General features: G+C 43.8%; 1 protein-coding gene across 2 annotated transcripts in view; it reads right to left on the reverse strand.

Moving 5' to 3' along the window:
• Positions 1–3,200: 3,200 nt before the first annotated feature.
• The window catches only part of GAB3 (GRB2 associated binding protein 3), a 100,605-nt gene continuing 89,122 nt past the window's right edge, over positions 3,201–14,683 (reverse strand). For both annotated transcript variants that reach the window (XM_077826266.1, XM_077826267.1), the window contains 5 exons: positions 13,508–13,763; positions 10,674–10,755; positions 8,680–8,782; positions 7,295–7,408; positions 3,201–6,227 (listed from right to left, as the gene is read on the reverse strand). In XM_077826266.1, the coding sequence (XP_077682392.1) occupies positions 6,111–6,227; positions 7,295–7,408; positions 8,680–8,782; positions 10,674–10,755; positions 13,508–13,763 (672 nt within the window). In that variant the 3' untranslated portion in view covers positions 3,201–6,110. The remainder of the gene's footprint in view (positions 6,228–7,294; positions 7,409–8,679; positions 8,783–10,673; positions 10,756–13,507; positions 13,764–14,683) is intronic.

Here is a 14,683-nt window from a genome sequence, read left to right on the forward strand (position 1 = left end):
CTGCTATTTTAGCGAGCTAGCGTGAGTCTGTCTGCCCACACTAAGAATCCCACCTCCCAGCTGCAGTGCGGACATACTCACAGAAATTGAGAAACAATAGTTCAAATCTGCTGTCTGTACTGAGGTCAGCAGAAGTTCTGCCTGAGTAAAAACAGCGGGGTTTGGCCCAAATTAAGGAGTTAGAATTGTATGGTCCATCCTGTATCAGCCTGCTATTCACAGAGGCAGATCAGCTTACGCTAACAAAGATTTACAAATGGGATGGCAGATTCTTCAGAGCACCGTGTGGTTGATTAGAAGGGATCCTGCCTCGTTAAGGGATAGCACTCTCAGGCAAAGGAAGACACTGGGGGAAACAGTTTTCCTTTTTCTGATGAGTAGACATTAATGCTCTCGCTCATAAACCTGCTGTGTCCAATTGCTTGGAAAAATACAACTGATCAACATAACATTCCAACCACGTGGATCTCTCATGAGAAGCACATGGACTAAAACCACTTTGCTTGTTTACTTTTCACTTTGCCATGCTACTGAACTTCATCTGAATGCTATATTGAACCAAGCTACATTTATAATTAAACAAAAGTCTAATGCTCCCCTCTGGCTTAAATAAAAAAAAAAAAAGTGGTTGGATAAGGCACTGCTGAAGGACATGTGCCGGACCATGCCTTCAGCAGATTCCCCCCAAAAGACAATTCAAAAAGAAACTACAGCCCCAGCTGTTGTTAGCTAGATTGCCCCACCGAGGGCCACACCTCCCTCTTCATCTGTGTTCTTAATTTTTTTAAAATAAATAAATAAAAATAACGAAATAATAAAGAATTAGCCCCTAGTCAAGGAAGGGTGCATTCTGTGCTTCAGTAAGCTGCGGTTTGGCTGATTCCATAACTAGTACTAAAGAAGGATTCTCAGACTAGGTAATATTTTCAGATGTGTCACTGTTAAAAGCTAAACCCATTTCCAGGTGCTTTTCGCTTCCCTCTCTTCTTTGGCTGAGGGTCAGTGATGAGAGTGTTAAAGTAAATACGGGCTCCTGCTTTCACTGTAATACCTTTTTCTCCTGCCGTTAGGTCATAGTGATGCCAAGAGTTCTGATGGCACAATAACACACTGTAATGCCATAGTAATTACAACTACCTAACAGGTGGAATAGCTGATCTACAAGGGGGCGCAACTGTATTCAGATTGGAACCTTGAACAATAGCAGGTTAATACACAAGTGTACTGGAAAATAACGCTGTTACTCTAGTTTGTCACATTGTGGAATTCTCCGTTTGAGTAAGAAGGAAACACCCAGTTGTTTGCAAAAACACGTTTCATTGTGATCAAGGTGCGGTCAGCATTGCTTTTAACTTTCATCAAAACCCAAACTCAGTTGCTTTCCCCACATTATACCCACATGTTAATGCCGATGAGAGTTACCACATATATCAGAGGGAAATGGATTGCTACACTGGATCATGGGGGGAAAAGTTACTTTCTGGATAAAAAGTGAAGGTTAAAAGCAGCACGGCCTTGCAGGGTCAGGTGTGGTGCCAGTGGCAGGCAGGAGGTACTAGATATAGACACTAGATATAGACCCACGTTCAGGGATATTCAGATCCAGGTTTATGGTTGGGGCCCATCTCTCAGAAACATTGATGGAAAAAAGAACAGGAGTGCTTGTGGCACCTTAGAGACTAACAAATTTTTTAGAGCATAAGCTTTCATGGGCTTCAGCCCACTTCATCGGATGCATAGAATGGAACATATAGTAAGAAGATACTGTATATATACACATACAGAGAAGGTGGAAGTTGCCATACAAACTGTAAGAGGCTAATTAATTAAGATGAGCTATTATCAGCAGGAGAAAAAATCTTTTGTAGCGATAATCAAGATAGCCCATTTCGACAGTTGACAAGAAGGTGTGAGGATACTTAACATGGGGAAATAGATTCAATATGTGTAATGACCCAGCTACTCCCAGTCTCGATTCAAACCCAAGTTAATGGTATCTAGTCTGCATATTAATTCAAGCTCAGCAGTTTCTCGTTGGAGTCTGTTTCTGAAGCTTTTCTGTTGCAAAATTGCCACCCTTAAGTCTTTTACTGAGTGGCCAGAGAGGTTGAAGTGTTCTCCTACCGGTTTTTGAATGTTATGATTCCTGATGTCAGATTTGTGTCCATTTATTCTTTTGCGTAGAGACTGTCAGGTTCGGCCAATGTACATAGCAGAGGGGCATTGCTGACACATGATGGCATATATCACATTGGAAGATGTGCAGGTGAACGAGCCCCTCATGGTGTGGCTAATGTGATTAGGTCCTATGATGGTGTCACTTGAATAAATATGTGGACAGAGTTTGCATTGGGCTTTTTTGCAAGGATAGGTTCCTGGGTTAGTGTTTTTGTTGTGTGGTGTGTGGTTGATGGAGAGTATTTGCTTCAGGTTGGGGGGCTGTCTGTAAGTGAGGACTGGTCTGTTTCCCAAGATCTGTGAGAGTGAGGGATCATTTTTCTGGGTAGGTTGCAGATCTTTGATGATGCGCTGGAGAGGTTTTAGTTGGGGGCTGAAGGTGACCACTAGTGGCGTTCTGTTATTTTCTTTGTTGGGCCTGTCCTGTAGTAGGTGACTTCTGGGTACTTTTCTGGCTCTGTCAATCTGTTTTTTCACTTCAGCAGGTGGGTATTGTAGTTTTAAGAATGCTTGATAGAGATCTTGTAGGTGTTTGTCTCTGTCTGAGGGATTGGAGCAAATGCAGTTGTATCTTAGAGCTTCGCTGTAGACAATGGATCGTGTGGTGTGGTCTGGATGAAAGTTGGAGGCATGTAGGTAAGTATAGCGGTCAGTAGGTTTCCGGTATAGGGTGGTGTTTATGTGACCATCGCTTATTAGCACAGTAGAGTCCAGGAAATGGACCGCTTGTGTGGATTGGTCTAGGCTGAAGTTTATGGTGGGATGGAAGTTTTTTTCTCCTGCTGATAACAGCTCATCTTAATTAATGAGCCTCTTACAGTTTGTATAGCAACTTCCACCTTCTCTGTATGTGTGTGTATATCTATATATCTATATCTATATCTATCTTCTTACTATATATTCCATTCTATGCAGCCGATGAAGTGGGCTGTAGCCCATGAAAGCTTATGCTCTAATAAATTTGTTAGTCTCCAAGGTGCCACAAGTACTCCTGTTCTTTTTTCAGATGCAGACTAACACGGCTGCTACTCTGAAAATTGACAGAAAAGACACTTTCTAGACTCCTCAGTGACCCTTCAGTGCATCTGCCAAAGTTTAAATATTTCAAAGAAGTAAGAATAGTGGGGGAAAACATCCCCTTCTATTTTTCTTTAAAACTTTTGACTTTGTATTTTTCTGCTCCAGAGTATTTTTCTTACATCATGGAAGAACATATTCCAGTAAAACACAGAATGGTTTTTATTAAAGTTTTACTTTAAAATGACTGAGAAGCTATCTCGCTATCACTAAGCATTTGGGGACCAAGGCAGTGTAATGCAATTTCATTCCCCCACTTCTAGGGTAGCACCTACTTTGATTTGTACCTCTCACTGCTCCTAAGCGTGCTGCTCTCTTGCTGTAAAGCTCACCTTGTCTTGTGTTTCCTTGTCAGTACTTCAGTATGCACAAAGCACATTCAGCGACTGACCATTTGCATAGCCCAGTGTTTCCCGAGGGACGTACCGGCCGCTGCTTCCCACAGCCCCCATTGGCCTGGAGCGGCAAACCGCGGCCAGTGGGAGCCGCGATCGGCCGAACCTGCAGACACAGCAGGTAAACAAACCGGCCTGGCCCGCCAGGGGCTTTCCCTGAACAAGCGGTGTCCCAAGTTTGGGAAACACTGGCATAGCCCAATAGACACAGGCCTACCTCCTCAAAATAAAGGGAATGCTTTTGGGCAGGAAGGCAAACCTCTTTGTAGGTGTGGTACTTCGGATCCGTGCCAGCCTCCACAGAGGTGTGCTCTGTACCACTGAGCACAGGCAGGCTCCCTGAATCCTGCCTCTCATGCAGCAAAACTGCATCCAGGATAAAGCTGGTTGAAGATTTCCCTCTTTCTAACCTGTTTATCAACAGAAAATTGGTTTTTCAACAAAATTAAAATTTTCACTAGACGCGTGCTTTCTGCAGAAAATATTGAGTTTTTGTCTATATCTTTCTGGCCAAAATTGGCATTTTTCAGCCAATTTTTTTTTTTTTGGACAAAAAGTCAACCTTTTCTGCAGAAGGCAGAAACACCCCATTTTCCAGTCAGCTCTAATCCATTACACTTGGTGCCTGCAGACTGGGGTGTGTGATTTGCCTCCGAGTCAATAAATGCACAGGTAAACCCTGTCATTCTCACTAGCAAAACTGAACAAACATTCATCGCAGAGTCACAAATGTGTTTTGCTCTGATGAAGCAGCAAGAACTGCAAACACTTCAGCTATCTTGAGGTAGGAGAAAATGATGTTTCCATCAACTAAGCTGCCCTCTACTAGCGGTACAGTGAGAATCAGGTAGTCATCGCTTTCAACCTTCCTATGGGCCCAAATGCGTGACAATAATACAAAATGCATGAAACGTATGACAGAAGCTTGAAAGGACATCAGAGTCATTTCTTTGACATAAACAACATTTTTTCTAATCCCAGTTTGGTAATTCAGCATTTTTTGGATGTCAATAATTTACAGTAACATAGTGTGATATCAGCAGGTATGAGGAGGAGGAATGTGGGTTTGGATCCAGCATGAAGGAAAATCCTTCATAAAGCTCCTGATTCTGAGGTCCTTGCTCACAAGAGTGGTCCCAGTAAAACCAGTGGGATCTCTTGCATAAGTAAAGACTTCAAGACTGAACCCAATGAGATAACTGAAGGGTGCTGCACTTTCTTGATTTGAACTGCCTGTGCACATCTTGAAATAAGGATTTTAAGCAAACTAATAAAGTTAAATACATTATAAAACATATACTTATCTGATCCTGAGATTGTCCCCATAAGAAATACTAAAGAAAATAAGCTTCCTGAATACAGGTCTTCACATCACTGAAGTGTATTAAGTGGCTGTTTTACAAGGCAGAGTTGCTCGCCTAACAATGCTCCTTCCCTCATTATTACCTGAGTGCCCGACTAAGACTGTGTTTCCTAATTACCTCTTTTGCTAGGATGAGGCTAACAAAATGCTCAGGTCGATCACCGTTATCAGGAATTTTGTTTGCATTTCTTCTTTTGCAGTTCAGACAAAAACATGCTTGATATTTTGCCAACCTTTCCAAGGCTTGTAGAAACAGGCTCACGCACAGCTTCCTTTTTTTTATTTTTTGGCCAGCGAAGAATTGTGTGTCAGCAGTTTCCTGTCAGAGGAGCTGCCGTGTTGTGCTGAAGAAAGTCCTCACACCAGAGCGAAAACATCGGGAGCAATTGGATGGAAACGGTGATGACATGAACCGCAACAGAAAGAAGAAATTCAATATGATGAACGTCAGTCGGGGTGCTGACTACCACGCATTCCAGTTCCATCAGTGCAAAGACCTATTTATAGTCTCTAACAGTGTCACTCAAAGTCAGACATTATATCTGGGGGAAAAATATTCTCCAAAACTCTGTTTGCTTAAGCACTCTCTCTCTCTCTCTATATATATATATATTAAAAAGTTCTGCTTTTATTATTTCAGTATTTTAGCCCTTGGTCGATTAGTCACCAACACCTGTCCGATACCAGAAGCTATAAGCAGCCTTAGCACCTGCATATTTGTAGAATATCAAAAAACAGCCTTAGCAACAAGGAGTTACATAATACAGGGAGAAGGCGGGGTTAAATAGATAAATGCAACATGTAGTGGCATTTGTTACCATTAAATGTGTGGCTCCCGCAATCAGGCCATAAAACTGTACCATGTAACTTGCTTGCAAGGGGTGGCAAAGAAGATTAATGTGTTACTTTAATAATCCTATAAACCACTCATTCAACATACTATTTCCAGCTGAACTTGAAGGTTTTCCCTTAAAAATGTGATTCCTGTAGAGACCACCAGGTTCTTACACTCTGTCTGCCTTTGAACTCTGCTGTTACAGCTGTTTGGTTAACAATGTTGTTCCAGTGCAAAAAACCAAACCCCAATCCTTCCTCCTTTAAACTTTAGATTGCCTCACATCTGTCCATTCCTGTTTAGTGTTCTGTAGGGCTTGAGTCTTCTGTTCATCTACCTGGACATAGTCTACTCTCTGCTCTTCCGAGAGAAAAGGTTTCTGTAGGACAGAGGAAGAACAATTGTCTTATATTAGAGAGAACATGGATGCTAGTAAAACTGGTTTTGTTTTCTATTCCTCCTTTTCTTTCTTTCCTGGTTGTTTCATTTCACCTTGAAGTTACAGTGACATCAGCTGACAAGAGCATTGCTTTGCAGTTTGCTTTACATAGAATAATCCATCTGTCACCTTGTCACCCTGCCCAGCATAGTGAGATATGGAAACACGCTGTATGGGCTAACTCCATCCCAGAGCAAGGATAATTATTCTCTTGCCTTTAGTAAGATCCTGCTACACTGATGACCTGCATGGATTTTAACCATAAGAGAGTTTAAATTAAAGGAGGCCTAGAAACCTCAAGTCAATCCCCCCAAAGGAATATTAACAAAACTGATGGTTAAAATGATGTAAAACAAAAACTCAGCAAACTATCAAGTCTATACACTTTATAGTAAATTTATTTGCTTTTCATTGTATTCTTTCTTTGTCCATCATTGTCTATTTAAATTGTAAGTTCTTTGGAGCAGGGATCTTATCTTCGGACTGTGTCTAAAGAATCTAAGACACTTCTATAATGACATAGATAATATTAATAAATATTTTTGCCTTGTTACAAGATCTCATATCATGTCTTCCTGTGACCCTGCTCATACTCACGTCACAGAAAGTTACTGCAGATGTGATTTGTGGGAAAATTGGCAGGAAAGTTTTGTGGGAAACTGTCTCTTTTGAGAATGAAAAAAGAGCTTGCAGAATTCCTGCAAGCACCTACAAATTTGCCCACATGTTCTTACTCCTGTACATTCCATTGGAGCCATTATGCCTAATGTGAATGGAATCACATTAAGGCATGATACTGGTACCACTGTCATAACTTTAATTGTGGTTTTATCACGTTACCAGTATGTTCATGTTGAGCCTGTTATGAATGCAATCAGCTGGAAAAGCATGATGGATTTCATTGTATTGAGGATACTCAGAAGTGAGAATCTCTGTCTGTTTGCCTCCATCAGAGAGAGACACCAGGATGTACAAAAAAGGGTGGTATTTGCATAAATGATTCTTACCTTCTGTACAGGGGATGGGGAAGCGGAATTAAAATCCAATGCTAAGTAATCAAGGTTGGACTTCCTTGACCATGGGAAAGCACCACTGCATGGAGATGTTGCCTGGCTGTGCTCCTGTTGTGGAATGAGAGAAACTTTTAATGAGTAATTCAAAACCCTTAAATCATGATCCTAAAAGGAAAAAGACCAGACTGTTTAGTATTATTCCTAATCCAGCAGTAAGCAAAGAAAGAGAGCTCTGGCCCACATCATTTGTATAGTATGTCAGGGGATGCATGCATCAACTAATTGCAAGATCCTAACAATGTCTAATTATGTGACTGTTCAAAGAAATTCAGGAACTCTGATTTGGGGTAATTACAGTAATATGGGCAAAATGGGGCGGGGGTGATTTTCATTCAGGTTTAGCAAAACATCAGTAAGGATTTTGTTTTGCAAAACCAAAACCTGGGATGTTTTAACATCTGGATCCCATTTCATCTAAGCCATCAAAGGTCTGGGGGTATGGATAAATGGTTCTGGTTCATCTCTCGCAATTGAATATCAAAATGGAGAGTTGCAGACGATCACAAACATGTTAAAGGTTTTAGCTTTTTGAACAATACAATTGGAGTGTGATTAGGACTAGAGCTGAGCTGAGTAGCTATTGTGTAGGTTCAGATCAGCTTCAGGTTTAATCTGGAGCGAGGGGGTAAGATTTCTGTTTGGAGCAGCCAACCGTGTAAACTCTTTGTGCAATCATTCCCAAACTGGAAGTGGAAAGCTGGCCCCTTCGGGCTTTGGATTTGGAACCAAATCTGCCAGAGCTGGCTCAGATCTAGGCATCCTAGATCAATCCCCATCTGAAATTCGAAGGGGATTAGGTTCTGGCCTATTTCTAGACATGGCCAAAGAATGAATGAAGAAAAGGAAGCCACAATGTTTTTGTTTTATGTAATGGGAAGTAGGGTTAATGCAACTAAGACTTTAATAGGCGTTCTCGTTCTATACAACCTTGTGTGTGTTCCTTTAGGAAGTGCACTGAAGATTGTCTGTCATTTCCCAGGAGATTCTGCAGGGGGCCCTTGTAAAAGGTGAAAGGACTTAGTTGTCCTTTGCCTTTAATGAGCTCTCATGTAAGTATGCCTGATCCCAGTGATCTCTTGCAACTGCTTGGCAACATTTGTGGGGGAACAGCTGAGATCTGCACAGCAGAAAAAAGGCTTCCCTTATCTCTTTGTAAATCAGACCCAGTGTCTTTAGTTTAAAACCATTTGATTTTTTTTAAAAAGAGGGCAAAGGACAAACCTGCTGAACATTTTTCTTAGAAAATGAACTTGGGAATTCTCAGGGCATGTGACAGAGCAGAACAGAGCAAAGGATAGCTGTGTGAAAATGAAGATTACCATTTGAATGTAACTTTCTTCCTCTTCTCCGGAAACGGAATTGGCAAATATTCTTGCTGAATTAATACCGTCTCTATCTGGAGAGATAAAGCTTGTTCGATTGCTAGGAAGAAAAACACAGGAGAGGTTAGGGAAGCAAATAACAGATGCTCTGAAAAGACGCCAAAGTCTGACATGGCCCATATGGCGAATAAACTCACCCTAATTCTGAAGCCTTAATGGAGTGGCCATCCAAAAATGGTTTTTAGCTATAAAGCATGTTACAGTTACATCAATAACATCTCTGGTGGATTTTCTGGGATTTATCTTGACACTATAAAAGTTTGCCAGCTATGGCATGACAGAAAGCAGGAGATATCAGAGCAATTCTCCAGCAAGGAACGCAAATGAAGGCAGACATTCATCTGTGTAATCTGTGCTGATGGAGCAGTTACTTTGTTGTATGGGTACCACCATTTCTGAGATTGAAATGAATTAATCAGCTACTGTAGTTGCCTGCAAAGCAACTTGGCTGGCTCTGAATGCAGTACAAACACATGTTATCTGTGCTTTGGAGTTGTCTGCAACTCAGTTCTTTTAAAAGAAAAATGTAGCTGCTAATCTAACTGTCAGAAGCAGTCCTTATAATGTAATTCAAACCTACTGCAAATCATCACTAAATTACTGCATCTTGGCCAGTACGACTAGTTAACCAGAGATTAGCTGTGTACTTCACACAGCATAAACAATTTAATCCAAACAGGTATCCCTTTGGGTTTCACTTTATTTGTTCTGAGCACATTCGGTCATTTAAACTTGTTTGGTTTGTTTAGTATCAAAAAACTTGTTATTTAGTTGACAATGAATGAACTCCTCAATGCTCCTCTTCCCTGCAGACCTTGTATAGCAGTTGAATGTGTCAGAGTTCATTAACCATGGCACGCTAGCAGGGATGTTCATGCGGCAGCACTGAATTTGTGGGATTGTCGAATATGCCAAATACAAAGCACCTCAGGGGTTAGCCAGATTTTAACTGCTAACCTGGAAGCCTGAGGAAGATTCTGATTGCTGGCACCAGATTACCTGGCCCTGACAGACTGTGTCAGCTTCTCCCAGATAGCAAGCCCTTCCTCTGAGTACCTGCCATGTTAGCGAAAAAGGCAGTGTTTGGCATGCCACTGTTAAAGTGCCAGGCACTAAAAGGATCCACACAGGAAGGCTTGTGAGAATTCTCTGCTCACTCAGGTATTTTCAAGGGGAAACTGGCAAATCCCTTCAAACTTTCCCCATCAGCTCTGAGAACTTACTGTCACCATTCCCCATGCCAGCATGCTTCATCCCACATCACTGCTTTGATCATACCAGCTAAGAATTCCTGCCTGTGACTCACTTTGAGGCCCACTGATATTTCATCATCATTTGGGGAGAGAGATCCGAGGCATTCCCTCCACCCCACAACTGGTTTGCCGTGATATTAAATAAGGAGCAGGAATCAAGTCTCCATTTTGTCATGGCAGCACAGAACGTTAGCCCCAGATCATCAGGCCAGCCAGGCCTTTAAATTGGGTTTGTTTTCCCTTTGCCACATTAATCTTCTAGAACAAAGATGTCTGCTCTCCTCTGGAAAAATATGAGAAGTCATGAGGGCTAACATTATGGCAGCTGTACCAGAGAACAGAGTAGCTCCAGCCTTCTAAAAAGTTACATAAGGAGGCTTCACAAGAGACAATTTAGGCTTTGAGGTAGTGCTAATTTGCAAGAGATTCAAACCACAGAATTTCTCACAGCACAGTCTGAAGGGAGTGCACTGTGTCTGTCTTTAAAAGAAGCCCTTTTTTTATGGCAGCAAAAGCCTGTAAAATGCTGGAAGGAGTCCCATGGAATTTGCATAGCATGTTTGTTTATAGACTTTGCCAACAAACTATTTCTTGCGGAATGTGATAAGTTATTTATAACTCCATTTCACAATGCTTATGCTTCAGGAGGTTTCAATGTCAGGATTCTCATCCACTTACTAAGGCACAGTCCACATCCTGGTCAAGGTAGCGTGTTCCCGAATGGTGGAGAGGTTTCTCAGATCCAGCGGAGGGGGTCGTGCTGCAGATGGGTACAACAGGAATTTTAAAAGCAGGATTTATTAATGGCTCTAATAACATAAATAAATGGGAGACACCTCCCTCAACTCTGGGGGGGCCAGAAGCCAGGTGGTGACCCTCCTCCCCTCAATGTGGCCTTGGTGAAAAAACTGCAGAGAGGAACCAGACAGAAACTCCAGCTGGTAGGGGCCGAAGCAGCCAAAGCAGGAACCTTCAGATGCTCAGAGAACTTTCCACATTTATGACTGGACCTACTCTGCCTTGTGCTGAATGGTTGTTTGCTCCAGCTCCCTCAGTCTCTTCACCTCAGCTTCACTCCAGACCTGCCCTTCTTACCCTCTTCTGCCCTGTCCCGTTCCCTTCATCTCCCTTCCTTTCCTATTTAGCTGGTCACCTCCTAACTAAACTCTCCATTCCACCCGCCAAAAAGTCCTGGAACTAACATGCCGTTTGCTGCCATCACATTGTTCACTTTGCTTGTGTGCTCTACCCCTTCACCGCCTTACATCTGTGTTGTGTGTTTAGACATTAAGCTCTTCAAGCAGTGACAGTTTACTCCTGTGTTTGTACAGTGCTTAGCACAATGAGGCCCTATTCTTGGCTGGCACCTAGGCACTATTGTAACAAACGAGGTTATACAGCCTAGCATTTGTGCGAGATTATACGCAGGAAATCTTGAGGAATAAATGGACCGTTTAAATCTGCCCTAGAGACTAAAGTCCTCTGTGGATCCTAAAACGAGCAGCTAAATACGATGGGCAGCTAGAGAGCAGACTTTCCAGAATGACCGTGAACACGCCTGAACCCTGGTCTGCAAGTGATGCCTCCACAGGGGAGGGACTACTTCAGTCTCCAGGTCCAGCCAGCCCTTGGCCTGTCTTCTGAGATGGTTGCTGACCATTGGGGTGCCAAGTGTGATGGTGCTTTGTGTGACGTGAACATCTCTCCATGGGGAAATGGATTGCGGCCTTCAACTCATTTCATCTAGGTCACTGAGCAACTCCCAGGCAGTAACAAATTTCTATCAACAGCAGCCTGGGCTGCATTTGAACCAGCAACCAGAAGTTAAAGTCATAGCTTTTACCTTTCCCCTGAGCCATCCTCTCCCATTTCACCAGGTTTCTCTACATTTTGCACGTGGTAACAAAATCTAACACTTTTTCTATGATAATGCCAAGTATTTCACAACACTCCCGCACACTGAGGGAGAGATGGAAGAGTTCCCCACTGGAATTTAGTTTATCCCTGGGTGCTATCTCAGGAAGGAGTATAAAATACTTCAGTACACTCCAGAACATCACACAAATCCTGTGGTGTTCCAACAAGGAGGCATAAGACTCGAGTGTGTGCATATTAAGCATCTTAATGCAGCTGCGTGAAATAAAAATATCACATATTTTGGAACCCTGTGGCATAGGCTGAGGAAGGCTGTGGGAACAGAAATGGATTTTTCCTCTTCTCTTGTCTACTTAATGGGCCAAATCCTGCTCATCCTATCATGAAAGCAGGCCCATAAGAATACTTGTGTGAGTAAGGCAAGCAGGATTTTGCCCAATACATAAACCACTTGTAGTCTAAGGAGCTCAGTGCCCCCAAACTCCCCTCTGGTTCTGATAGGGGATGTAAGCTTGCACTTGCTGATCCCAGGTTGAGGGTATGTGGAAATGGGAAGTGCCACTTCCACAGTATGCTCCTCCCCCCCCACCCAGTGGAAGCCCCTCTCTATGGGTTCTCCGTTGGGGTTCCGCTCCATTTGTGGGAAGAGGGAGTGAGCCTGTTGGTCTCCACCAGATTCTCCACCTTCCTCCCCAGCCCACATGGCAAAGGAGTGTAACCTGCAGTGCTTTCCCATCAGTGCTGTAGAATTCTCTCCTTAGCCGAGGGTCATTCCAGGGGCAGCTTAGTTCCTCCAGGAGCCCCCAGGGAGCTAGAAGGTCCATGGGGCTGTGCAGAGACAGAGGGCTTCTGCAAAGATGGATCTTGTCTCCAGGTGGATCCTCCAGATGTGTATGAATCACAGAGGATTTGGACGTGGCATGGGGAAAAAATTCTCCCTTTCACCAAACCACTGGAAGGAAATTACTCCTATCCACCTCCCCACCTCACCCCGGGGAACTGCGGTCAGGATCCGGAGCTGGGAGTGGGGCCATGGGGGGCCAGGTCCAGGGCTGTGGTTGGGACTGGGGCTGGAGCTGTGGGTGGGCCAGGAGCCAGGGGCTGAGGCCAGGTCCAGGAGCAGAGCTGCGGCCAACCTGGGAGCCAGGAGCCAAGGCTGAGGCCACAGCTGGGGGTGGGGCTGGACCTGGAGCAGAGCTGGGGACAGAGTGAGTCCTGCCGTGTCCCCCTCCCTCCCCCAAAGTGGGGGCGTGCTCCATAGTTTGGGGGCCACTGGATTAAAGCATATCATTCAGGATGCCCTAAATTTAACACAGCCAATACATAGCAGGTTATTGCACTAAGATCTTTCTCCTAGGATCTTCAGCATCCCAGCAGAGTGATACCACCTTGGTTCTTTTAAATTCCATGGCACTTTTAATGATATAAGAGGTTTGCCCAAGTGATCTTGGCCAAAAACGTTTTCCCCTCAAGGCCATTGTCTACCACCTTCCACCCTAGAGCTGGCTGCATCTGTAATGTGTGAAGTGCCTTGTGATGCCCTGGGATGCCACGTACCATAGAAATGGAAGTTAGTGGTCAGTGATAGCAATGTACCTTAGCTTTGAATTGCTTACTAGGTTGGTATAATGCCTTACATTTCCTACGGGGCTTGAGATCTCGATTCACTGGAGGTGGTTCCAGGTCTGTGGGAAGTTCCGGCAGTGGACTGGAGAGTTTGTCATTGTTGACTACAGGAAAGGTAAAGGTCGCTGAGCTTGGGCTCATGGGAGTGTAGCCATCGGGTGAGCAATCTGATCCTGGGATGGGCGGAGAGGTGCTGGGGTGCATAGGTACATAACTGTCCTCCGTATTGTCCGATGCTGAAGAGTAGAGTGGGGTGAATCGACATGGCTTCCGAAAGGAGAAGGAAAAGAAAGAGCATTCCAGTCAGCTGAACAACTCCAATAATCAAGCAAGGTTGCACACTGCTACAAATTAGCCTGAACTAAACCCCACGCTTGAACACCCCCATCTTTGAACTTTTGGGGTGGCCTATCTCTGGAATGGCAGGAGTCAAAACTACCAAGACAGACATCCATGCCAACTTTGGAAAAGTTCAGATCTGAACTTGGCAGCTCAGGCCCATGATTGCTGCAAACATGGGCATAAATGAATTGTTGGCATAAGCAGGTTCAAATCTACTGACTTCCAAGGAAGAGCACTTGCCTACACCAGCAGCAAATCGGAGCCACAAAATGACAGGAGGCTTATAATGTAAGGAGCACTTTCACGTGTCCATCATCTAACGGATAACATCTGGTGAGTTATTCCTTCGCAAAGGTGAAAGCTCTCAGCACAGAGACACATGCACAGGGATTACATTTGATAGCTGAGGATTAACCCTGGCGATTCATGTCATGCAGGTTAATGCTGGTTGCATATCAAGAGGCATTGACTACAAATTGGGTAAGATCAATTTCACATGTGAGAAAAACATGGCGTCTGTCAAAGACAACTAAAGGCAGCAGAGGGCCTTCCCATTTGGGAAAATCCAGTTCTGGCTCTCAGGCTCCCCGGACTGATGAGGCAGAGGCAGCATGCTCAGGCCTTGGAGGCAGGGAACACCTGGCAGGAACGTCACTGCCTAATGTGTTTTCACAGCAACACTGACCAGCATCAGCTAATTCTCTGCAGTCAAAAACTGGATCACCACATTACAGGGGATTTTGAGGGTCGGGACAGTTAACAAGCCCCAAAAAGGAGGTAACCCGCATGACTCCAAAGTGATACAGAAACTTTCAACGCATGGGCTCCATTCTCGGTTGTGACCT

Source organism: Eretmochelys imbricata, chromosome 9 (assembly GCF_965152235.1).
Source record: "Eretmochelys imbricata isolate rEreImb1 chromosome 9, rEreImb1.hap1, whole genome shotgun sequence".
Lineage (NCBI taxonomy): Eukaryota > Metazoa > Chordata > Testudines > Cheloniidae > Eretmochelys > Eretmochelys imbricata.